The sequence below is a fragment of the Amphiprion ocellaris genome, chromosome 21 (genome assembly GCF_022539595.1).
Source record: "Amphiprion ocellaris isolate individual 3 ecotype Okinawa chromosome 21, ASM2253959v1, whole genome shotgun sequence".
NCBI lineage: Eukaryota > Metazoa > Chordata > Actinopteri > Pomacentridae > Amphiprion > Amphiprion ocellaris.
In genome coordinates, this window is record NC_072786.1 from 7,847,689 (window position 1) to 7,874,136 (window position 26,448).

The 26,448-nt window shown below is 40.9% G+C and overlaps 1 protein-coding gene across 1 annotated transcript; it reads right to left on the minus strand.

The window, feature by feature from the left end:
* Nucleotides 1–10,766: 10,766 nt before the first annotated feature.
* cntn1b (contactin 1b) lies at nucleotides 10,767–26,051 on the minus strand. Its single transcript, XM_023288311.3, has 24 exons — nucleotides 25,894–26,051; nucleotides 21,468–21,571; nucleotides 21,335–21,370; nucleotides 21,120–21,246; nucleotides 20,837–21,018; nucleotides 19,768–19,863; nucleotides 19,385–19,597; nucleotides 19,200–19,299; nucleotides 18,153–18,337; nucleotides 17,912–18,036; nucleotides 17,692–17,809; nucleotides 16,276–16,426; nucleotides 15,938–16,065; nucleotides 15,400–15,572; nucleotides 15,149–15,272; nucleotides 14,885–15,052; nucleotides 14,535–14,684; nucleotides 14,373–14,443; nucleotides 14,040–14,292; nucleotides 13,804–13,925; nucleotides 12,374–12,563; nucleotides 12,164–12,285; nucleotides 11,915–12,071; nucleotides 10,767–11,831 (listed from the first exon to the last, which is right to left on the minus strand). The coding sequence occupies exons 2-24, from the start codon at nucleotides 21,520–21,522 to the stop codon at nucleotides 11,749–11,751; spliced, it is 3,129 nt and encodes a 1,042-aa protein (XP_023144079.1). The 5' UTR covers nucleotides 21,523–21,571; nucleotides 25,894–26,051; the 3' UTR covers nucleotides 10,767–11,748.
* Between the last annotated feature and the right edge of the window lie 397 nt (nucleotides 26,052–26,448).

The following is a 26,448-nucleotide window of genomic DNA, read 5'->3' on the forward strand; positions in this document are numbered from 1 at the left end:
TGTTACGTGTGATCATGTTGCAGTGTGAACCAGGGTAACGTACAGAGGCACTTTGCTGATTGTAGATGTCAACGTTCAATTCACTAGTCACAGGAAATACTACACAGTCTGTGAAAACAGTTGCATAATTTATTAGAAAGACACATGTAGCTGTGCTCAGTGTTTAAAAGGCTTAAATCTGAATGTTGTTCAGGTTGAGTGTTGTTTTTTGGTGTGAAAGGAAGAAAATCTCTCCAAACAAAGGCATTCTTTATATTAAAACATCTTTATTATGTTGACTTGTCCTTGTTTGACTATTAAAAAGATGCAGACACCTAGCAGTTTATGTCTTCTTCAGGGTATAGTGCAAATGAGCTGAGGAAGGTAAGTCTTTGTATACAAAGTCTGCAGTCTGACCAACCACCAAAAGACTTCCACTGGTTCGACAATCAAGTCAAGTGATTCTGCATGTGAAAAGACATCTCAAACACGTATGATCCACTTAAAAAATACACCTGCTACAAAAAAAGATGAAATGAAAAATTCAACGTAGCCCGAAGTCACAAACACACAGAATATCAAAGCTCATTAGAGAACAGTGCACTGATTTAACACTGGTTTTTACATATATTAATTTAAAAAGTCATACAGCTCTCTCAAAAAGGTCTCAAATCTATTGCCTTCCTAAGACTTGGGTATTCTGCAGCTTTCAATTTCCAAAATCTAAAATGTCTCTCATTGAAGTAGTAGTAGTAGTAACTTCAATCTGTCACCCACATCCTTAGATCGTTTTTAATAATCTGACTGCTCTGAACATTTGAGCATGTGTGTATTATGTCTTCTATTGTCAGATATAAGAAACTTCCTACCAATATATCTCAGCCTCGGATGCGAGACCACATGTTGCAGCTGGAATTTCTCTCCTTCAATTTTGCCGCTTTTGTGGGTGGAAATGGTGTCTGTTGGTTGATTGTTTTCCCTTTTCGTCCAAACTACACATCCAGGGTGCCAGGCTGATTAATCCATTGGATTTCCATGATCTCTTCACTTTTCATTTGCCGTTTTGTCAACAAATATTCAATGTATTGTCATTAATATTAATTCAAATAATTTAGTGCAAACATTTGTGTTTGTCCAGTAGTTTGATTTATGTAGAAATACTTTCAAAGCTGCTTACATTCTTATCAGTTTTAGGTTGCTTGCCAGTATAGCCCAGATGCGTCCTCTAATTAAGAGCTTTTTCCAAAACCTCCAGACACTCACTACAGCAGCTTTGTACCTGTCAGCGGCCAAATGTGATTAATGGATAAGAAAAGATTGTGGTTTTGGTTAAATGAAACTGAACTGTGGTGCTTTCCTCACTCTCAAGCGAGCGCTGCGATTGCCTTTTGGAGGAAAATATGCTGTCAGTGAATGTATTATATATTTGCCTTTTACAGTTAACAATGTCACATTAATTGGCCTCAGCTGGAGATGAGTGTTGTGTTTAGTGACAATTAGTAAATGTTAGCACTCCAACAGGCCAAACTACAATAGTGGACATGGTAAACCCCCTAAGAATCAACACATTTATGTTGATGCTCCTTTCATTCTTCCATCATCTTTCTTCTGCTTACCAGGGGTCATGTTGAGGTAGCAACAGGCTAATCAGGCCACTCCAGATATCCTTCTCTTCCGCAAAGTTTTCCACCTCCTCCTGAGGGATCCCAAGGTGTTGCCCAGGAGATATGTAATCCCTTCAGCAAGTTCTGGATCTCCTCCCAGTAGGGTATGCCCGAAAAATCTCCAAAGGAAGTCATTTAATCCTCTCATCAGATGCCTGAATCACCTCAGCTAGCTTCTTAAAGCACAAAGGGGCAGTGACATGACTCCAAGCTTCCTGTGGATGTTCGATTTCCTCACCCTATCTCTAATGCTGGGCCCAGCCACCCTACAGAGGAAGCTGATTTTGGTCTCTTGTATCTGCAGTCTCATTCTTTGGTCTCTACTCAGAGCTCCTGACCATAGCCAGGGGTTGAAACATAGATCATAAGCTTTGCCTTCGTGCTTTCTGCAGTTTATTGCCAGCAGTGCGGCTGCCATCTGTCCATCTCACACTCCATTTAGCCATTCCCTGTGCCCAAGACTTTAAGATGCTCAAACTCCTTTCCTTAGGGCAGCAACTCACCCCCAACCCAGAGGAAACAATCCCCTGGTTTCCAACAGAGAACCATGGCATCAGACTTGGAGGTGCTGACTCGCATCTCAGCTGCTTTAATCTCGGCTGCAAACTACGTGTTAAGGTCACAATCTGAGGAAACCATCAGAACCGTATCATCTTCAAAAAAGCAGAGATGCAACTTTGAGGATCCCAAACTGGACACCCTTCTCACCGTGGCTGCTGATGTTAGCATTTAGAGTCACACCTCCAAAAGATGGACGACTCACAAGAAACAAATATTTTTTTTATGTCTGAAGACCAGCAGGCAGGCTAAGAGCTCTCTGAGGTGCTGCTATGTCTTCTTTTCCCTTAGGAAATACTGAAAGCAAATTTAACTTAAACACATATTGAAATTTTGAAATAAATGAAACAACTATCCACTTATTTATCTGTCACAGGCATCTCTGCCGTGCCCATATGCTTCACAGTGCACTTATCTGCCCAAGCAGGACATTACAACTGTTTGCTATCAGTGTCACCTACTCAGATAAAGACGGGGAACCATTGTTAAGCCTCACAATGTGGCATATTTGTTGCTTGTTTGGCCCACACAGGGAAGTCATCATTTATAAGGACTGACATATTTATTGTTGTGTTGTTTTTTCTGTGGAGATAAAATTTTATGGCTGACAGAGGATAATGCTTGTTGCTAAGATGGACAAGCTCTGCTGTGTACAAGTGCAAGAAGACACAGTCTTTCACTTACTTAACAAAGCAATACCACTAATGAGCTCGTCTAAGAGGCTGAACCTGAGCCTGTTTGTGCCCATAACACCTAACGTAATCTGCTGGCCCTCCTGATACTAGTCTGACATGATGTGAGAGTCTGTGTGTGAAAAGGTTTTTCTTCTGGCTTGCTGTCAGGGGGGGGAAAAAGGAAAAATCCCCAAAAGAGCTGCCTTTAAAACAGATGCACAAACAAAATCGGCAGACTGAGAAAAACACCACAGCGGTCCCATCTTGCTGTGCATCTGTTCCCACTTCAGATTCAGATGAAGACGATGTTTTAGGCTTTTGAAGTTGACATTCTCATCGTGGCTCCCAAACTGACTGCTTTCGGCATAACAAGGAGGGTTTGAACAGGATATTTTTGGTGGTTGTACCGACTTAGAACTGCTTCTAAACTTTAACTTGATTTCTACTTCTACGTCATCTTCTCCCTTTTGGAGAAATTACCGGCTGAAGACGCAGCGTGTGATGAATCCTGCCATTATTTTGAGAGTGTGAAGAGGGATGGAGACGATCGTTTTGCCTTGTGGGGACAGACTGACGCCACATCATTTTTGCAGAGTCTTTCAAAGCCTGTCTCTCTTCCCCCTCTCTCCCCCTCCATTTCCACTTTCTGTCTTCGTTTTTTTCTTCCTGCCAGCTTGTTTCCTGCCACTCTCTGCTTCCATCTCTCCAGCTTTTCCTTCCTGACGGTGCAGGTATCACATTCCTCTTATCAACCTGACATCCATCCTTCACTCCATGGCCTCCTGTGTGACAGCTGAGAGCGCACCACACTAATGGCTGAAGCCCTGCTTTCCTATCCACAGCAGAAACAACGGCAGCAGTAAGCAGATATGCATCAGTCTGTGCAGAAACACATTATCTGATTCATTTATTATTCAGGTTTCAATTCATATTAATCCTAATGTACAAATCTAAGTATTACTAAACCCAAAAAGGTCACTAATTGTAGGTTAATTATTTATGTATTTTAGTGTGGTAACATCCAGACTTTTGCTCATTAACAGTGAATACAAAGTACAGCTGAGCTAAAAGTATTCAGGCATTAATAAGTGAATCACCAAAATCATTAGGATCCACAATCTGGCAGCCCTTGTATAAAATATTCTGCCAATCCGCCAAAGTGCTGTTGAGATTTTTTCACTAGACAGGTAAAGATTTTGTCCTATTCGAAGAGCTAGGCAATAACTTAGGATCTTCAAATTATTAGGATCCATCTTCTGACAACTATGACTTCTATACACAAATTTCATGGCAATCCATTCTGCAGTTTCTAAGACATATTACAACAAAACAAAAAGGTCAACTCCACGGTGACAGTATAACTTAACAAATCAGCAAAGTCATCATCTCGTGGCCATTATGACTCCCTACTCTATGGGTTGTCTGATGGTAATCAAGAAGATTGTTAACCGATATATGCTGATATACACTGCAGTTGAAATGAAAATCTTGTAGTAAAAATTTAGTAGAAGACAAAATTTGTTAAAGTTTCTTCAATATATGTCTAGCATTTCTTGAATTAAAAGAAAACTCTTGATTTGATATCATGAAATTGCATATAAATAGCATGTCACTTATTACAATTCACAGGTGCACTTTTTCAACTTTGTAAGGCATTTAAATAATACAAGAGGTCATTACTATTACGGTAAGGGGCAGGGAAGGGAGGATCTCTCATCCCAACTTCATGGCATGTTAAAAACACATTTAGTGATACCAGGCTCCTTGGTGTGCAACCAATCAAATAGTGGTTCAGACCAGAGATTGGTGATAAAGAGATAGCCACATCAAAGCAAAAGTAGCGCTGTTATGGTCCAGCTTGTTTGAGGAAATGGAATTAACATAAAAACAAACAGATGGCTGGGGTTGTACCCAAATTGAAAGCATATTTATTAATAATAGGTTCTTGAGATAACAACATAAATCAACACAGGTAATGCAAAGCAAAGAATGGAGGGAAAGACATTGAATATGTACCAAAGTAGGACTTCTGACTAGAAGTTGTAAGCGCACTTGCCTGATCTGTATTACAACAGCAATCCTTAAAATAAAAATCCTTTGTTCTTTTACCTTCACTCACTAACCCCACCCTTAAACCTGGCATCAACATATGACTTCTAATTGTGCTCAACAAAATGCACCAAACCCCTTAACGTGGCCCAGTCTCCAGTGATGACAAACAATACACAGATTTGCTATGAATAAAGTTCCAAAATCACAAAGAAAGAGACACAGTGGTGTGCTGCTTTCACCAGGTTACAGCTGCCCTGAGTGACAGTTCTCCTGACTTTTCAGCAGGTGCTATACTGGCCAGCCTAGATTGATTTCAGGAGTGTAGGTCCAATCAGAGAGGGGAAGAGGCAGGACAGAGGGGGAGCAGGTAAAGTGAAAGGCTGGGAGGAGTCCGAGTGCCGGCACTAATCTGTTCCAGAAGCTTCCACATTTTGAATTTACTTACTAAAAAAGGACAAGGTTGATTGTGTATAAAAAAGGAGTGCAGAACTGCAACAAGTGCATTTTTAAAATCTATTTCTTTTGTTGCATATTGCATAAAAATAGATAAATAACACAGCTGGCAATGGAAAAAATGCTTAATTTCACATCTAATAATCATCAAGGTTGATCCAAAGTCTGCACTTGTTTTAATGGTGTCTTCACCAAAGTGTTAAACCAACTGATTCACATTGTAATTTGCTACTATGCCCTAAATAACATGGAAAAAAAGAAATGAGAATGTCCTCATTACTATAGAGAAGACAGTTTTCAGTTTTATTCCACTGCCCTTGTTTATGTTGTACTTCAGTGAAGTATTGGATCAAGATCTTGGAGCAAATTGAACCCAACAGCTCAACACACCCTTGTCCTTTCTGTTTAAAAGTGCTGCTACAGATGTCAGACAATGACGCTCTGAACGGGATGTTTTGTGCGGACTGCCCATTTCCCCAATTTCAGCAATCACGCTGAATGAACATCCCCTAAACAAAAGCTGAAAAGGTATATACAATGCGAAAGGTTCCTGGCTCTGTGGATGTACTGCTGCTAATCTTTAATTGGACTCAAAGAGGATTGGAAACAGTTTTTTCCTGGCATCAGCATCAGCAAGCATCAGGTCTGCCAGCACAAGACAGACACGAAGAGAGAGAGGGAGGATTTGGTGTTTCTGCCAAAGCCGACCAGGGGGTCCTGGTGCAGAGTGGAGCGCAAATCTGGCAGGAAACTGATGAGCTCCACAAAACCAAGTCACACAATAGGACGACCTGCATGTAGCTATTTCAGAATTTAGACAACAGTGTTGGGTAAAGGTATCTTGGGAATATTTTCACAATAGAGTTCCCCAATTTAGTCAGTGGAGAAGAAAAGCATCTTTTGTGAGAGTGTGTAACGAACAGAAAGCAATCAAGTCTCCTTCAATGCCACACAATACGGCTAAAATTGTTCCCTTCAGCCTCAAGGTGCACATTCTTTTTGTTCACTAATAGTGAGAGAGTACCTACATCAACCATCAATCTGACAAAGCACCACCACCGGAAAGAGGAATATGTGGAGGAGGTATTCTTCACAGGGTAAACAGGGTCATAAACTACCCATAGAAGAGGCAATTACTTCCTGACCTGACAACACGACCCATTTCAGCCAATCAAACAGCAGGAGGAGCCAGCAGCCATGGTCTTATAGGCTGCTAAGCAGGTTAGCTGTGCTGCTAACACAGGCCGCTGTGCAGCAGCAAATTGGTCTGGGAGATTTAGTGTGGCTCTTCCTGAACCCCAAGAGCCATCTGATGTCGCTCAGCAGGATCCTCGCTCTGCGGGGCCAGCAGCAGCGGCTCCTAGTCTGGGCTAACTAGCTAGCCAGCCAGGGGGCCGTGCCAAATGCATGTGATTTATGGGCCAATACGAAGGCTAATGCAGACTGCTTTGCATATGTCCTGGTTTGGCTCCTGCTTGGCTATACACACTTTTCTTTGAGCTACTCCATACCTTTGATGCAAACAGCAGCCCTGTGTGCTGCAGAGCTGCAGCTAAATTATATAAAATGTGCTCTCCCTTTACATTTATAGTTGGCTGTTGTGGAAAAATGCCATCTCTGGTATATGGAGAAGGATGGGAATAACTCAGAGACGGGAAATGGGGCTAAAAGGGTTGAGAGGATTTTATAAGAATGCGATGAGTGCATGTGAGAGGCAGGAAATCACACAAGCTGAACCTGCTTAAAGCACTGAGGGCTCCGGCTCTATTACTGAATCTATTCATGTGCCTCCACCATCACAGGTTCAACCTGACAGCAAGAGAGCTTCTTCTGATCAAATGGAAAGCAGCAAAGGGAATATCTAATATGTAAATAATCAGCCTCATTCCAGAGCATCATGGGAATTTATTTACTGTAGCTGACATCTAGGATTAGTTTACTGGTGTCTGTCAGGAGGAGAGAGAATTTATTCAGCAAGAACAAAAACCAAAAATGTCAGTTTGTTTGCAGGAACCTGTGGACACACTTGGGTAGTGTCATACTGTATACACAGCGAGAGTATAAGGAAATAATGCAAGGTAGGTGGCATGTTGGATACAGTGTTAAAAATAGATAGATTGAAAATACAACCATATATTTATAGTGGTGAAGGAAGGGATTTGTTGCTATGTACAAAAACACTATCATCAACATGACGGATATAAGAAGTAGAAGTACTTTACCACATTCAGAATGTACACTAAACAAAAATATAAATGTAGCATGCACATGATCTCTTCTGACTTAAAGAGAAAGTTACAAATCTACTGACTGCTATAATCCTTAGGAAGAGTTAAATTTAGACATTTGTGCACAAAAATGTTCAACTGGTGACAAATTTTCATTCACTGACTTAATCCACACTTTAGTCAGGTGTGGCTTTAAAGGACAAAAATCAGCAATTGTAACCAGTATAGACACTCATTGCACCAGTGACTATTACACACCACCTCAAAATGTAGCTTTGATCTACTACATGATGCCACAGATGACAAGAGAAAGACGGGAACGGCACGATAGATTCTGGTGTGTCAATCAGGGTCGTAGTCAGACACTTAAATGTCCACAACTCCACCATTTGTTGTCTAAGATATTGTTTCAGACAGATACGACAGTGTCTAACAACATGATCCGATCCCCCCAAAAAAGTCTACCAACTTCACTGAGTCCGTCTGGAAAAGTGAGGCAACATTCAACAAGCAGGTTCAACAATCTCATTAACTCTATTAGTCACAGATGTGCGACTCGTTACTGACCAGTGATTCCTGGTTTGTGACTCCACTCTCCATTATCACTTCTAATGCACATTTCTAGTGCATATTTGGTTGTTTCATGACCTTCATTTTGTTGTAGAGATAACATGTCGTTGCAAAAAGCACCTTATTCCCCTACGTTGTAATGAGTGGCTAGAACTGAATAAAATATTACATGCTGCATTTATGTCTTTCTTTCATCAGTGATTTATAATTACTGACAAATTAAGCAGAATTTCACTGTTGTAGCTCATCAAAGTGGATCTTAACTGTTTTATCCATGTTGAACAGTTTAATCTAAAAAACCCATCAACTTTCATCAATTCTACTCTGAAAAATCTGTTATCTGTAAAGTAACAAAAGAAAAAGACCAATATTTCCTCTGAAAGTGGTGTGAATGAAAATAGTCAGGTTAAGAACTCAGACATCAAAACTGTACATAGCACCTGAGTAAATGTATATATCATTCAATTCCTTTACATTGCTGCTTGTGACTGATTAATTTCTCGTTCCCTTTCGAGCTTTCTTGATACATATTCCATAAAAACTCAGAATTGTAAGATGTCATCTGCTGCTCCAGTGGTGTGCTATTAACCCTCGTATGAGTAATCCTAAGTGCTTCAGGAGACCACTTAGGATTAAAATGACCTCGATCATGAGTAACAGTCATTAAATCCGACGTGTAGATGAATTCCCTGAAAAGGCCATAATATTTATGTCAACAATAACACAATGATGACTTCATTTGAACTGCACCTTTTAAAAATAGTGACAAAACTCCGAAACAGACAAATAATTGAATAAATCCCACACATGCCACATAGACAAGATAGAAAGTTTACAACAGAAACCGTCAGATAAGAAAAAATCATGTGATAAAAGTGAGTTTTAATAGATTTAAAAGACGACAGTGAGCTTGCCTGCATGTTAACATCACAGCCAGAGCTGCAGTTTAGTTTGCATCTGCATCCTTCATCAGGTGAGTTGACCACATCACCTTTCTTATTTACAGTAATGATCCAGGGGATTGTGGCGCTTCCTGCACATATATTAGCACAATATGAGAGAGACCTATCAAGCAAAACCAAACAAATCCCCACAGTGATGAAGGAACATTAGCAGCATTTCATCTCTTGCATGCACTCAGTCATATTCTACTGACTCTAAGTGCAGAAATTCAGTCAGATTTCACAGAATCCTACTGACAGACAACAGAAATCACATCAGAATGTGTGTTTCATGTCAAATAAATGTTTCTGTTCATTGCCCAGAGCAGAGCCACATAGAGCATGTTAATAAAAGCAGAAGGATCCTTGTATCACAACAACAGGCTTTTCAATATCCTTCTCTGGAGGAAGACTCGCTCTCCTGCCATGGGAGACTCACCTTTGTGCTTCTGCTGTGATTGTTTGTAAATGACGGCAGCATTGATTTCAGCCTCACATGGGATTTTCTGCATCTGTGTAATTTGTTTGAAGGGAAGGAGGTAAAATGGGAGAAAAACTGGTAATGGAGGTGGAAACAGGAGAGATAAAAGCCGCCCACACAGAGACGACTGTACTGTATACAGACAGGCCTACTTTAAAGGATGCGTAAAAGCATGGAGATATACAAACAAGCCTCATTTTTCTCTGTAACAGCATCAGAGGATGTTGTGGAAATGCTCTTTACTGTGGGTTTAGGATGAGAAAAGCAATACTACAGTAGCTGGTGGGACAAAAACCCCTGATGGTACATGTGAATGATATGATGCGACGCTGAATAAGTGCCACGAAAGATCATTAAAGAATGAGAAAATGTATTTTTGATGAGCGACTTTCTGGTATAGATAAACCGAGTATGCAAATAGGTTAAAAACAAGATCATGATAATGAGGTTGGAGTGATGGAAATGCTGGTTAAAGGTGTATGGATGTACTGCCATCTGTTGACTGAAATCACACATCACATTGCAGCTTTCTGAGAGCTCACACGACACAAGAAGTTGTGATCGTTGAAATATCACAAAAATGGAAAATATAACCTCACATTCATTGTTTAGCAAATTTTACATTGAAATCTAGGAGTCAACAGCAATGCTTGGGCAAAACTGTTGGTAACGATGCATTTAAAACATTTTTTTCCTCCAAAATGTGTAATTATTAATGTTAAGCTTAAACAATGGTGCTCTATTTGTGCATTGACTCTTGTCTATATATTGTACATTTTGTTACTGTTTGCTGTATATTCTATATTTTGCTATTTCTTTAACGTGGGCCACATAGTTAAACATTGTCATATATTAGAATGCATTGCACTGGATTTAACTACAAAAAACTCATTTTCAGTCAGATTGTATTCTTTACACTTAAAACAGTCTGATCTTTGTTATTTTACAATTCACTGTACATATTGTGTGAAAAAAACTGGATTCTTCAAAGCACCATAATTGGGAATTGATGAATTCTAAATCAAAAATAGTGTAACTGTAATGATTTGTACAAACTGTAAATATTTTTCTGATGTCAGAGATGGGCTTGAACATTATATTTTTCCAGTCAAGAAATTATTAACATGAAATTAACAAGGCATTAAAGAATTTCATAAAAACATGGCTTTCTGTTGTTGTATTTAGTTTAATGGTGTTGCAGCCTGACATAAAGGAAAGTAGCATACAGATACATGTGATATACAGTAGTTTCTGTCCAACCCAGACCTCACAGTTCATTCAAATGTAACCCTTGACAGTCAAAAATCATCATTGGTCTCCAGGGAAAATAGCAAAGTGACATTACTTGCCTTTTTGAGCATATTTTTAATATTCTGTATTATGATGCAAGTGTAAAATATTCAAAATTAACAGCACCCTTGAATAAATATGAACCAAATACATTTTGTGAGAAGTAAAATAACCTTTTATAACAGTACAACTAGTGGCCCAATGATTGCAGAATAACCTTATTTAAATAAATAAAAAATGGCAGAGATTTTGCCATTATATCTTCATAAAACACATTTGCTTGTTCCAAACAAAATACATTGCTTATTATAGTCTTTACATACTATTCATTGGTTCGACCATCTGAGAGCGACAGCTAGTGTTTGCTACAAATAACACTTTAAAAAAGATGCAAATAAAAGGTGGAAGTAGTACAGGGCATATTGCATTGCAGTGACAGAACTGTTTGACAAACACAACTTAAAAAAGACTCCTACGTGTATTTACTTCCATCTGAACAGTGCGTGGAAAGAACTAAGTGCAGTATTATCATCCAACAATCATCATCTGTCTTCATGTATTTTGGGCTAAGTTGAATAAAACATCTGAATTCATCACAGATGTTTTGGATCTACTCAAATATGATATTACCGCATGTATCCTTGCTGTTCTTCTAATGCAGTAAGTGATATATAAAAAGTTTCCACTGCGTATTTGAGAATCAACAACTTCCAGTGTGATGTTACATCGGAATAAATGAGATGCATGATGTAGGATCTTAACCAGTGACTATCAGTGCAAAGACTGTTTGATGACTGGATCTGCTATTAAGTCCACGTATTTGCCTCCCAGAGTCTATTATATACACTTGTGGCAGAATTAAATCTCCAATCCCATAATGCACAGCGCTAGCAGCACCAATGACACGAGGCTTAAAGTGGGTGTGATCATCGATGCTTTACCTGAAGGGGAAAAAAACCAACATGAGTAAAGTGGATATAAAGGAGAAAATCTTAAATTAATCGATAATTTGCTTCAGCCTCACCCTGAATCCTGATCTTCCTGACTGGACCATCTCCTCCTTCATAACGGCCGCGAACCATCAGCTCATAATCTCCAACCTGAGGCATTGGGAAGTCCATGAAGTGCCAACCGGTGATGTAGACCTTCCCATAGATGTAGCCCGTCTTTCTGAACATGACCTAGGAGACAAAAACCATGGATTATTTTCAATATTCCTCTTGATTAACCCTTGAAATTTGTTCGATTCTAGCTTTACAAAGCTTGCATGTACCTTGTAGTACAGGGGGAATGAAATATTGCCAAAGATGTCGTACGAGATGTGATCCCACCACACATACAACCACTTTCCCGTCCAGCTGATGTAGCGCCACATCCTGGGAGGATCTGGTGGTGCTGTAAAGAAATCACTGAATCAGCCCATATGTTAATTTGCATAATTTTACTCATTGTGCTAGCATCAAATTGTGATTGTCTGTCTTACGTGGCCTCTTTGTGAACATCTCACAGTGTTCACCCGGAGGTCCAAGGCCTGCTCCATTGAAGGCACGGACCTCGATGAGGTAGTGTGAGTCTGGCAGCATGTTCTCCAGCCGGGTCTGGTTGACCGCGGCTGGAACGAAGATACGATTGGCTCCCGGCTCTGGATCATCATACTTTCTCCAGTATTTGACCTGGAAAGCAAGAAACAATGAAATGTCATCATCATTAGAGAAAGAGGTGAAGTCCAAAATATTTTTTTCTTTACACTGAAAGCTAACTTACACTGAGTTTAAGGTAGACATATGATGATGTGGTAGAAGGAATCACAGCAATGTTTGACTCATCAGTGCCCATTCTGCTACTGTCTTGTTGATGTAGCACTCTCTACTGGCACAGGTACTGCAGTCACAGTTTAGCTGCCTAGCATTGTTAAATTCGGTCTTGTGTCCGATGCTGGGAAGCATTTCTAGCCAAGTAACTGTATTTGTACTGTAATATTACGTATTTTGCTCCTTTTTAAAACTCTTGTAGGCTTTTGCACAGATTGTAGATTATAAACTGTGTCATATCTCCCATTATCTTGTAATGTTGACACATCTTTCAGTGGTAATACTTTTATTACTTGCACATCAGATATAGCCCAGCTAATTTGACGGACAGTCTACATGTGCCTTAAGTCGAATCATTGTATCTCGGCTTTATCTAAATTTGTAGACTCAAAAAATCTTTGTCTAGCACAGTTTTAATAGTTTCACATTTGTTTTTATTACAGGATGTCAAAGGCCAGTTGCTGCCATTAGCTTCTTTTTGAGGTGTCTTCCTGCATATTAGATGCACAGTAAAAGCTTGGATGCTAAGGATCACTATCTTGTTGAAAAGTCCACTTCTGGTTCCAGGCACTTTTCTGTAGTTTGAGTAGCCATGAGAGTATGGTACCAGTCCTGAATGCACAAATGTCTATCCTGATTGAACAAATCTATGTGTAACAGTATATGCTTATGCTTAAATCTACAGTAGGCAGAAATCTGTGAAAAAAATCTTTTTTTGACTGTTTTCCAATTTTCAATTCAAATGTGCAACAATAATCTACCTTAGTACACCACAGTGTCCTAGTCTTGCTGCTGACTTTATTGCTCTTTCCACTATCTCACCTAATCTGGGTGAAAAGACTTGTGATTGACAAAAGCCTCCTGTTCTGGACAAGATTGTCTAAAGCCTAAAACTGAGTCAAAAGGACGTGCTGAAGTCTAAGTTCTTCTCAGACTACTAGAATTACCAGACGCTAAAATGTTATTGCAGATTTTTTGCCGCCAAATGACACCAAAAAGATATCTACCCCAGCTTTAAACCTACAGAAAAGATAATGTTTATATAGCATGTGTTGGGTTTTTCGAGTACAACATGCCAGTTGTTGTGTTGGTGGTTTTGTACCTGGTATCCTTCAATGTACTGCTGCAGGCCTGTTCCAGTGTCGACCACCGGCAGCCACCACACCAGAGCTTCGGTGGAGGAAACCGGCCGAGCATAGACGTCTGTCGGAGATTCTGTCGGTACTGAAGAAGACATTAAAGAAAGACGAAAAAAATTACTCGAGTGGAGCTACCCAAGACAGGGACGCCAATAAGGTTGAAAGTAACTAAAGTCGAAAAGTTTTATCAAATCCTCACCATCTCGTGGGTAGTAGATGACCTTGGTGTAGCTGTAGGGTCCGTCTCCTTTCAAATTAAAAGACTTGATCTTCACCTGAAACTCTCGCACCTGGAAGTCCTCGTCAGTGGGAATGAAGTACGAGTCTCTGTGGACGTATCGTCTCGTCTCAGGGTCTGAGATGGTTTCGTACCACCAGTCGTAGGCGTCATGGGGCTTGAATGCCACGATGTAGCCAAACTTCTTGCCATAGAAATACCATGGCTGTACAGGCTGAGCAAGCAGAAAGAGATTCATGTAGACTGTGAAATAAATGGAACTTGGGAATGAGAAATTGAAATAAGGAAACATACTGTCCATGTGATGACGATCTCGCCATTTCTGCCTCCATAACCTGCCACATCAGTGGGAGAAACCACTGGAGCTAAAGGACGCAAAACAGTTTACCATTAGTTCTTTTAATAACATCTACTATATGACACAGTGACAAGTATTAATCTATTCCGTGTTCTTACCAGCATCCCAGGTTTTAATCTTGAGGGAAGGGATACTGGCCTCTCCAGAGCCATACTCATTGGTAGCAATGATCCTGAACTGATATTCCATCCAGGGGTATAGATCCGTGACTTCTGCCCGCTCCATAGTGCCATCAAGGAAGGTTGGAGCTGAAGGACACAAAAGGGCAACCGAGTTAAATCTTGCCAAAAATCGGAGTACAACTGATGATGACGCAAAGTTATTCAGAGCTCCCAAGGAAAATAAAAATTCAAAGAGATCACAAAACATGCTCTTTCTTCTTTCACAGAGTTGCTCTAGTTTATCTGCAGAGCGAGGTGGCCCCCCGGTGGCAGCGAGTAGGACTCACAAGTGCTGGCGTTTCTCCAGTCATCTTCATACAGGGCCCAGTAGTGCCTGGTCTGAATGGTGTAGTATAGAATGGGGCTGTTATGCTCTGATCCTTTAGACCACAGCAGCTTCACCCATGTGTCGCCAATCTCCTCTATCCGGATCACACCGGGAGGTCCTGGAACACCTGGAGGTTGAGTAGAGAGGTGTTATCAATCAAATTACAGTGGAAAAGGAAACTTGACATTTGTCGCTATCTCAGGTGAAGAATGCTGGGACTGACCTACGACTTTGAGGTCAGCGTAGGCGGTGTCGTTGTCCACCACGGTCTGAGCCGTGCAGGTGTAGCGACCTTCGTGCCATATCTGGGCGTTCTTTATTCTCAAGTCACCAGTGCCGTCTTCATTCTAAGCAAAAGGAATAAAAAAAACGTCAAATCACTGAGAATATGTAGTAATTAAAGGTTCTTCATTAGGTGACAAATTTCAAGTCTGCAGTCTTGAGTGAGCCTCTTCCATGGCATCGGCTACCCACCATAACACGCTCGTAGTGTTGCCACTCCATATCAAAGTCAATGACTCTGAAGTCTATCGCCCAGATGAATGTGATGTCCAGCATGGGGTCAAATGAAGCAGCACACCTCAAAATGGCCTCTTCACCAACCTGAACCTCAGTGTCTTCAGGTGCAACTGTGAGGCTGGTGGCCTCTAGGTGAGAAGGAAATCACTAAGTCAAAATCATTACACAAGTGCAAGATCTTGTCACTGTTGCAGTGTCAGACACAAGAAGTATGATGATATTGACAATGTGTAAAATTCATCTTTAAATTTCCTTGTTTATTGTGTTTAGTCATTTTTGGCAAATTATTACCCTCAAAATATGATTGTATTATGGTGGAGAGAAAGTCATTGTTCCCATGTTGGAATCTCTACTACCATTGGATGATTTTATGACTTTATGTTGTTTAATTAACTTACATCAGTTTCAATTAGAAAATATCACAGTTAAGGTCAATACCGGTATATGTGACACTCATTTAGATTCGTGCACACATGCATGCACACAAACTGACCTGTGATGGTGAGATAACCAGAGCTGTTGGCTTTTCCTCTGTCATTCTCCGCAAAGCAATTGTAAAAGCCTTCATCATTTTTGGTGGCATTGAGAATCTCCAGGCTCCCATCGAACATGATGGAAATGCTAAAAATGAACATAATTAAATAAGTTAGCTGCTGGACATGAGGAGGCATACTGAAGGCTTTCCAGAGCTGAACTGATTTAAAAAAATACACTGTGCTTGTGTGTGTTAAACTTTTATTGTAAATAAGGCAAAATTAAGGTGATGAGGGTAAATACAGGGGTAAAACGGGTCATTTGTTGTTGCTTCATGATTAAATGAATTGCGCTGACCGTGAATTGTTAAAGAGGAGCTCTTTGCCCTTCGTCCAGGTGAATCGAGGTCTCGGAGCCGCTCTGGGTTTACATTCAATGACCACACGTCCGTCTTTAGCTCCCAGGAGCTGCTTCTTCACAGGGTTAAACTCGAATGTTGGAGCACAGGCTGCAGAGCAGATTTAAATATAATTATGTGTTTGAGAACCGTTGTACAATACAATGCAGCAGTAAGGATCCTTTAGAGCAGGGACGTGCAGAGGGGGGGGATGGAGGGTGCTGGAGCACCTGCCCCTTGATGCCCAAAGTGCCCTTTTGTCAAAGTTGTTTTTTTTATTATTTTTAGTGTGTGAAATCTATGTGGTCCAAAATAATAAATGAAATAATAATAATTCAGATGTACCCTTGGTTGGTCACATGATCCACGTAGATGTCCCTCACTGCCCTGAGGTGCCCAGACGTGCCCTATAGCTAAGCGCTAGCGCTGCTACACACCTCAGTTATAGCCGCTAGTTAACCACACACAGCGTGCTGAGAGCAAAAAGCATGCCAGGGTTCTTTTCATTTCTATGTTTCTTTTGTCATGGGAAAAGTGCATCAGAGAGATGTATCATTTTACTTTCAAGTGAGTTGCAGTGTTTTTCCTATGTTTCTAGAGCCAGTGAGGCATAGGTTATTTATTTCATGAAAACTATGCAATGTACATGCATATTCACATAATTTTGGACTATTACAGTATAAATACAACAACATTTATTAACAGCACTATGAATAATTAAGGAAAGATTATGAATCAGACACAAACACCCCTCCTCTATTCTTTTTCTCCCATTATTAATGTTCCCCTTTCAGTTCATACAATATGAATACATGTCTGTTAATAAACACAGGATGAAACATTTCATGAGGGAGTCCTGTTCGTGTCAAAACAATTGGTTGTGTTTGGTTTTACTTGAGGTTAGAAAACAAAAATAAAGCTGTGAAATCAAAACAAAGAGGTCACAATTGTTCCATTTGTGTTCCAAATTCATTCAAACTTAAAAGCAAGGACTCCAGGAAGAGTAGCCACAGTTAAACGGTCCAGTGTCTAACGGTGATCTAAATTCAACTTCATACATTATCTTCCTCTGTCCTAAATGAATGCACAGCTTGAATTAAGGCTTTGTGGATTTAGGCTGTTCCTCCTCACCAACCCCCTCAACAGAAGCTGTTCAATGAACCCCATCAGGTCAAACATAGGCTGTCCTCTAACCAAGATATGCTACAATTCAACCAGTTATACTGTAAAATATGTTTCTGTATGTTGTTTCAAATTCGTGCTCCATGTGCCCCCTTTTAACTTTGAGCCCCCGCCCCTCCAAAGGTCTCTGCACGGCCCTGCTTCAGAGCCTAATTGTGCCATCTATGGGAGTACAGTTTTCTGAGGAGGCTCACCGATGACTCGCAGCTCAGCGTTGGCGTATTTTATGCCCCAGTAGTTCTCAGCGACACATTGGTACATCCCCGAGTCGTCAAAAGTGAGACTGGAAAACTTCAGCTCACCTTTTCCATACTGGAAAACAACACAAATGTGCACTTGAATATAATTTCAATGAAGATCTACACACAAAACTAAACTATAACTTCAACGGTTGGAAAGTTAGGTGTTCTTTACCATGTATCCGTCTTTGTACCAGCGGATGAAAGGAAAAGGTTTCCCCGATGCCACACAGCGCATGGTGTGCTCTGAGCCAATGTCGATCTGAGTGTTGTTGATGGTTTCTGCCCACTCCGGAGCAGCTGAAAGCACAAAAATCATTACTTGATATTACTATATAAAATGCAGATATACAAGTGTTTGTGTTTTTGCAGGGTAGACTCCATAATGTAATTTGCACACCATTAGCTTCACTTACACTCCACATAGAGCCAGGCCTTATGCCAGTCCTTTCCTTTAGTGTTGATGGCTTCACACTCATATCCTCCCACATCTTCATACTGAATGTTGTACAGATGCAGAACAGCTCCAGATTCACTGATTTCGTGATTTGCAGGGAGGTCTGTGGCATCCACCTTCCTCCAAACAATATGAGGGATGGGACTGAGGAGACACGAAGGTAGTTTGTTGTCAGGATAAACTTGCAAATGCACACATCAGATGACATGCTTGAACTCAACTCCAAAGAAAACTTTTTTAAAAAAAAAAATCATTCATTCAACAAAACTATCAATAAGTGTTATTTTTCTTGGCAGTTGTGTCCCCACCTAGTGGTTTTGCACCATTGTTCACCCTTTTCCTGCTGAATTCCTTCACTTGCAAGATATTTTGAGAGTTTTCTTGCATGTACGGTCCTGTTCTAAATGTAATTCACATTTTTGGACCACTCCATAACCATTCCATTCCATTTCTTCTTTTTGAGACACTCCTTCTGTATTCGGGATCATTATCTAGCTGAAAAATGTATTTCTGGTTTAACTTTTGGACAGATAGTGTCACATCTTCACAGTACTCTCTGATATACTGCAGACATCCATGTTAAATCAATGACTGCAAGCTGCCCTTCCCTGAGGCAGAAAAGCAACCCCATAACCATAGCATTTCCACCACCATGCCTCACAGATGGTATAAGCTGTCTATCCTATTTACTGTTACTGTGGCCACAAAAACTCGCCAAAGCACATTATTCCAAAAGACCCGGTCTTTTTTATATATGTGTACTGTTCTTTTTTGGACAGCAAAGGCTGATTTGTGGTGTGTTAAATATAAAAATGACAACAAAGTGTAATTTTTTCAACTGTATCACCAAGAGGACCAATTGTTTACTTGGCAGATTTCTAAAAAAATATTGCTTCTATTACTTTTTTATATGGCTACATTCACATATACCAATTTCCTGCTGTATAGGAAAGCAGAAGTGTTATGTAACCCTTAATGAACAAACACCGACTAATTTGAAACTTACTTTCCAAGAGCAAAGCACTCCAAGGTAATATTTGAGGCCAGCATGGCAGTAGTGTCTGGGAACTTCACCCTGATGTCTGCTGGGTATTTTCTCTCTTCACCTGAGGCAAAACAAAAATGCACCACATAAAAAAATAAAATAAAGTTTTAGCTTTTTTCTTGTTTAGCTGAAGCCCAGCACCTTACCATCATCAGGAGGCAAGGGGATGAGAGGGATGAACTTGGAGAAGACACTCTTCCCTAAGACCGGACTAGAAACAAAGCAGGAGTAGTTTCCCGCATCCTGAGCCTCCACCTTGGAGATGTACAGATTCCCAGTTTTCTGGGAGACAAAACGACGGCGGTCTGTGTGCAGGAATACTGGAAACTCATTGTAGATCCAGCGGTAGGTCACCTCCTCTGGAAAGGAAAAGACAGACGGATATGAACAAGTTTGAACCCCAACTTCAGGCTCTAATGTACAGGTCAGACTGATTTTAGGCAATAATGCAGCCTTGGCCCTCAAATTCATACATATTTCATAATTTTGAAGTGTTAATGTCTTGAAATACATGAAGATCTGTACTTACGTGGCCAGGCTTTCGGAGGTGCACACAACAGAACTGCCCCCTGTCCTTCTTTGACGTACACTGGGTCTCTTTCCTCATCAGGAAACTCCCCGATAACTACAAAGAAGATGGAACTATAGCTAAGGTACAAATCGGAATGATGAATGACTGTAGTACATAAAACAATGGAGCCTTCACTGCAAAACTGCTCATCACACAACATTACCGGAAGCTTAAAGAAATTAATCAGCTTTAGTCAATACGGATCTTAAAACAGAGTGGGTGTTGTACACTGATACATGCAATTCAAGGTTTCCATGTCAATATCCTCATGTTTTATGCGAGTTTGACATAAAAAAAATGCATCAGTAACTAGGGATTTAACCCTCCGAGCCCTGAACTGTTTCTAGGCATTATTGTTTTTGCTCCTATCACATTTTTTCCCCCCCAAGGTGGGTTCATTATTCTCTACAAAATAAAATCCTGCATGGAAACATATCAACCATAGCTAGAAGCAGAGAGAACTCAGAAATGCCTAATTTCTTTGATTAAAACTTGCTCTGTGTAGACACTGCCTGCAGTTCAGCCCAGTTCAACAAAAAAAATAAATAAAATTTTTGTCATGAATGTTGATCTCAGCTGAGTCAATAAGATCTTACTGGTTCCATCAAGAAATGCAGATTTTGTGTTTTTTACCAAATGTGTTTGCTGCAAAAGCTTTGATTTGTTTATTTTTTAAATATGAGACATGTAGAATAAAGTGATTTCGATGAAATATCACAATTTTAAGCTTAGATTTGGTTATCTTACCAACAGAACTGTAAGTCACACATGATTAGTTCATGGATGATCAGAAAGTTGAATATCTGACATGTCTTTCCTTTTGCAGTTTCTGGCTCTGACAAATGTGATGTTGGCGATATATTGTCAAGACAACATGCCTCTCAAACCCACTGTCAAGTTTTTGTCACTCTGGCAAAGAAACATACACACAAAGCTTTACACTGGAGGATCTAACTTGATGCATCACTTAAATGATGCTTTCCTGCGGGCTACAAATTGCCAGCAGCAGCTGGGTTCACATGCTCACATCCAAACTTGACCCTGGCCTCCTTGCTGATGACGGTGCCGTAGATATTCTTGGCCACACAGATGTACGTCCCAGCATGTTTCTTCTGTAGCGGGTTGGTAATAACCAGGTTCCCTCCCACCAGGCTGTAGTGTTCGTCTGGCTGCTCCATCAGCTTGATTTCCCAGTTATCACGGCGCCACCTAGCAGCAACACATATCCAGACTGGACATACTGTGTGGACAAAATAATCTTGTGGCTTATATTATGTAGCGCTGTTCTTCCCTTTGGAACGGTGTGTAACCTGTATGAAGCTGGTGGGTTTGCTCGTGCCCTGCAGTTCATGGAGATCCTCTCATCGGGCGAGTCTTCGGTGTAGACGACATCCACAGGCTCCTCTTCAAATATGGGGCCATAACCAGTAGCATCCTCTGAGAAATTTCACAAAACAATACAGTCATGTACTCATCTAAAATTGTTGTTTTTCTTTGGGCAGCAATTCCAAGATACTCAACTCACCTCCAAATATTCTGGGCTCACCGAACAAGACGGCCACTAGGAGAGCAGAAACGTTGTCGTGTCAGTTAATGTGTGCAATATTCTTAGCGCTTTCAGAAAGCAGGTAATGCATTTTCTTATTTCCTTGTCTTACCTGTGAGGGAGAACGAGGAGGAAAGGACCAGCAGCAGTAAAGCAGTGCAAGCCATGATGGATAGAGGGATGCAAACGAGAAGAAGTTGATGGACAGGATATGAACTGGAGAAGGTCGAGAGACACAAAAAGAAACGTGTTCAGGTTGACCAAATTTAACTGAACACAGTCTTTGTTTTATCACAATTGACAGTTTAGTTAACACACTTATACGGCCTCTAGCATGCAATCTACTGACTGCACGCCATCTGCAGTGCAGATCCGGCTAGAATCCTCCCCCTGCATATAAATGATTGAGGATGCCAGTGACTCAGCAGAACAATGCAGGCGTATGAGCTGAGTGCGTCCACAAAGACACCTGCAGAGACACACGGCAGCTCTGCAGCATCTAGACAGCTCCTGCCGTGCCGTCACACATGCTTACACATCACTTCTGAAGGAGGGAATCGCAGCACTGCTGAGCGCAACTGCAGCGTTTCGAGCTCCTCTGACAAACAGGATGTAATGGGGGAAACAGGAGGAAAGAATCAGAGAGAGAGAGGTTAGAGAGCAACATGGATGTTTAAAGCAAGATGAGTCCAGAATGGGCAGAGTTGGAGGACTGTTTCTCTGTAGAACTCGTGTTATACTACAAAATATAAATGAGGGACAAGGGGAAATCCATGCACAAATCTCCTGTGCCATTTCAGAGTCTGGTAAGCTTAGCATGTGACAGAAATGGAATTTGGGTGCAACAAATAAGGATGCTCCATCTTAAAATATTGCACTTGGAGGCTGCTTCTGTTGAAAACATTTGTGTGAGGCGAGTGACGGCTAACTAAGGGGCTGTTTGTGAGTCAAGAGTGTAAATAAAGATAGAAAACAGAGAAAAACACTGCAGGAGAAGAGAACAATGATCAAAAACCTTTAGTTATTCTAATAAACACCACATAGCACATTTTTTTTACGTTATTATTATCAAAACTATAAAAGAATACATATGGAATTATGTTGTGTGCTGTCCTCTAGCGGTGTGTGATGCTGCAATTCTACTTCTGTCTACATTCTTGCAAAAATATATAAATATATGCATGTTATGACCAGGCTGCACAGTGGATCGGTGGTTAGCACCGTCACCTTGCAGCTAGAAGATCCCCAGTTCACGTCCCAGCCTTCCTGGGATCTTTCTGTGTGGAGTTTGCATGTTGTCCCTGTGCATGTGTGGGTTTTCTCCGGCTTCCTCCCACAGCCCAAAAACATGCTGAGCTTAATTGATCATTCTAAATTGTCCATAGGTGTGAATGTGCTTGTTTATCTCTGTCTGTAGCCCAAAGCAGTTTTTCCAATTTGGAAATTTCCAAATCTTCACTGAACAAGTATTAAAATGAATGCAGTACCAGACTTTAAGATTTTTTTACTTGCTGCTGCAGCAACTTTGTATCCCTCCTGTGTTCCAAAGCCAAAATGTGGCCGGGATAAGAGGTTTTCAAGATATAGTGTATCTGGGCCTTGAATACCAAACTTAATGTTCTGTGGATTCCAATCCAATATGAACTCCATTCAGGACAATCATGAACAAAATATGTGAAAATGATCTGAATCCTTTGATTCACATTGTCTCCAACATGTCAACTTTGCATAGTTGTACTTTTCTGGGTGTCGTGTTTTCTCCAATTCAAGCTCTATTCTGGTTTATATTCCCCACTCTTCTTTAATGCACAAAGTGTTTCTCTTTTTTAGCACACCAGAGCATTGCACAATCTAGAGAAGAGCTTATTTGGTACTCAGCGGAGAGATGATTTTAAGAATTTGTGTATCTGAAGTTATGATGAAAATACTGTTGTGCTTTGAGGCACCTAGGTAAGTCGTGGTCTAGAGTCTAGAATATCTGTGTTCTGAGAGGGAAAACTCTACATAGAGATTTTGGATGTAAATGAGGTTGTAAGTTCTTTTCTTATCCAGTTTTCAAATCTCTTATCTCCTCTGTTGGGACAAAACTCTGCATTGTAAGCACATGATCTGAAAAGTTTTGGCTAGCATATGACTTGAACACCTTCTGCCATATTTTTTGTGAGATTTATTACAGGTTTTATTTATTTTTTTCTTACCTCTTCCAACTGGACTGTGAACCCTCTGTCAGCAATTATGGCCTGCAGGGGCAAGTTAGTAGCCATTCCAAATTGAGAGTCTTTCCATTTGGCCTTGTACTACAATAATTACACCAATACAGCAACGGAGTCAGCTGAAATAAGTTCTTCAACAAAAATCCCCATTCCTGCTTTTTCTTTTCCTGCTGGTAGTGCAATATAAGACACTCTAAAAAAGCAGACATCTAATTGTTGCATTCCTTAAATGGATTTGCACAGCCAGACTTTCTATAGCTAATCTTGTTATACTGGTTGGTAGATTGGTAAGACACATCTCTGTCATGTCTTGATTTGGTTTGTTGTTGCAAAATGAAACAGATCCCCAAAATTGCACAAACCAGTCCCATCCAATGTTAGCTATCAGTAAAAACAATCAACACAGCTACTGCACCCAAATACTGAAACTACAGTGGTTAGCGACTTCCACTGGAGCTTTCTTGGGGTGTGTACTCTCCATGAAGATGTGCATGTTTATATATTTACTCATTTGGCATAGAATGCATCACAAAGCACTGAAATGGCCCTAAAGCATCAGCTTAAAGCTCCAGCTACAACCGATAATCTTCCTACAGTGTCACAGGGCACCGGGCTACGATCAGGAGAGGGAATTTAAAACAGCAGTCTTCTGTTCAAAATGTTGAGAAAATGGGACGCTATATTGAAAAAAGCTAAAGAAACACACACAGAGAAGTTTAGCTTGCGTTCCAGAGTAACTTCTAATGATAAGAAAGTACATTTAAGGCAAACTGCTAGAGCAAATATCACAGCTTTCGACAGCAACAATCATCTAACAAGAAGCTAACAGCCACATAGTCTTTGCAGTCATTCTGGGTGTAAGGTGGACTGCACAAACTGTCAGACATCCCATTATTCTCAGTCAGCAGCCTCATCCATCCCAGCCAGGCAGGAATAAACAGAGAGAGAGCAAGCAGAGGCATCCACCCAGTAGAGATGCAGAGACTGCAGCACTGAATCCTCACTCCTGATGACTCAACACTAACACCACTATGCTGCACAGCAGTCGCCTGCTTATGTCTTAAAAATGCACAGCTATATATCCTCTGTGCACCTTTGACATGGAGTTAAAACACCAAAAAAGTAGACAAGACGATGTTATAGCACCACCGGCTAAATTTAAATCATGCAAATACCATTTAAAAAACCCAACTGTTTTAGTTTCATATATGGTTTTGGCCGTACAGACCGGATCTGCACCAGTCTATCCTCTGATCAATTCATCTGTTTTCATATGTTCCCCTTGGCAATAATCCCATCGCAGATCCTCTTTGGACAGAGCGGCAAAATTTAGGTCAGCACATGTATTAAGCACACTGTCTTAGCGACTAACCGAACAACTGCATGCTTTTGTGCCTGTAAGAAATCACATTTTAAAATCATGATTCTGGTTTAACCTCGGAGTTGCTTCAGCAGACATAATGCAAATGTTGAGGATTTAATTTCTTGCAGCTGTGTCCATTTTGTGAATGTTTTTGACATGTGGGCAGGCCAAGTTGTCTGTGCACCCTTATAAATTTTGCACATTTCGGTTGCAGTTTAAGAGACAAAGGAATGAAAGATGAAGGAAAATCCTGCACAGCGTGACAGAGCACATTCCTAAGTTGTTCACTTACTTAGATCGCAAATAAAAAACACACCCTGTAGGCCCCTTTTCTTCCAAATCGTGCCATTTGCAAAAAGAAACAACCTTCATCATTTTTAAGTTGGATACACAGTATTTGGATTTGTATCCTCACAGTTTTTGCAGCATTTAAGACTTGATTTGATGGTTTCTGTATTGCTTTAATGACACCACAGTACATAGAACACGTTCTTCAAACAGTACTTGAGGAATAAGGGAGTTGCCCTCTTGCCCAACACTTAATCCTTCACCAGACAGATGCCATGATGCATCCACAGCCTCCCTGCGCCCTTGACGCATTCAAAATCTGACACTTTTCACCTTGAGTCTCCTCCCTGCGCCCACAGACACTTTTCTGTAGCCTGAAAACTGCAGTGAGAAGCCAAACCAGCCCTTTAAACATCATTTTAATCTAGTGACTTTGTCGCAGCAGCCTCTGAAACTAACTGCGCAGCCCCCTTACATCACTTCACCCCAGTGATGACTGAGCGGCACCGGTGATTCGCTGCTCTGCATTGCGGTACTCCAGTGCCGGTCCATTTCAGCAGCTCAACACTGCGCTCTAACCGCACGTCCCTCACCACCGGCTTTATGCTCGCCACAAGTCCAGACACAAGAGCCACAGCTCGGCAACTCGCGCTCCCGTCTGGCGCCGTTCTTACCTTTGAGGGCAGAATGAGGAGGGGAGGAACCTCAGAACACTCTCCTCATGGCACACCTGGACCCGAACCGCGTCGTCCCACAGAGCCCACCCGCCGGAGCGTCCCGTTCACAGCAACTTTTCCATTGGACGGAGGAGGCTGAGTGGCACGTCGAGGCGGCGGCGAGGACGCGGCTCTGATTGGTCCGTCAGGGAGGGAGGGAGGGGCTTGGTGCTGATGCTGCTGCTGCTGCGCATCCCAGACAGGGACGTAACAGCGCCTTGAAAAATAGCATAAATCCTCATTTGGATTCCTTCATTGGATTGCCTTTAAACTGCACAACCCACAACAACAACAACAAAAAAATATTAGTGGATTACTTTACTCCCTATTATTTTAGTGATAAAACACAAGCAAATACAAGCATGTTCCCAGACCTTCAAAATGAATAAAATAGTGACAAGTTGAATAAATAGGAGTGCAGAATCTAGAAAAGGGCCCTCTAGTTTGTGCCACCATGTGCTGTGCATCATAAATGACCTTCACATCCATCTATTATTAATGACAGATCCCAGA

What these genes read in the sequence shown, in the direction of transcription:
- cntn1b (XM_023288311.3), bottom strand. Translation starts at nt 21,522, where the DNA reads ATGGCTTGCACTGCTTTACTGCTGCTGGTCCTTTCCTCCTCGTTCTCC. An exon ending in CGCTGACCTCAAAGTCGTAG is followed by an intron (nt 15,053 to 15,148) that starts GTCAGTCCCAGC and finishes CTCAACCTCCAG; the next exon opens with GTGTTCCAGGACCTCCCGGT. An exon ending in GATTAAAACCTGGGATGCTG is followed by an intron (nt 14,444 to 14,534) that starts GTAAGAACACGG and finishes TGCGTCCTTTAG; the next exon opens with CTCCAGTGGTTTCTCCCACT.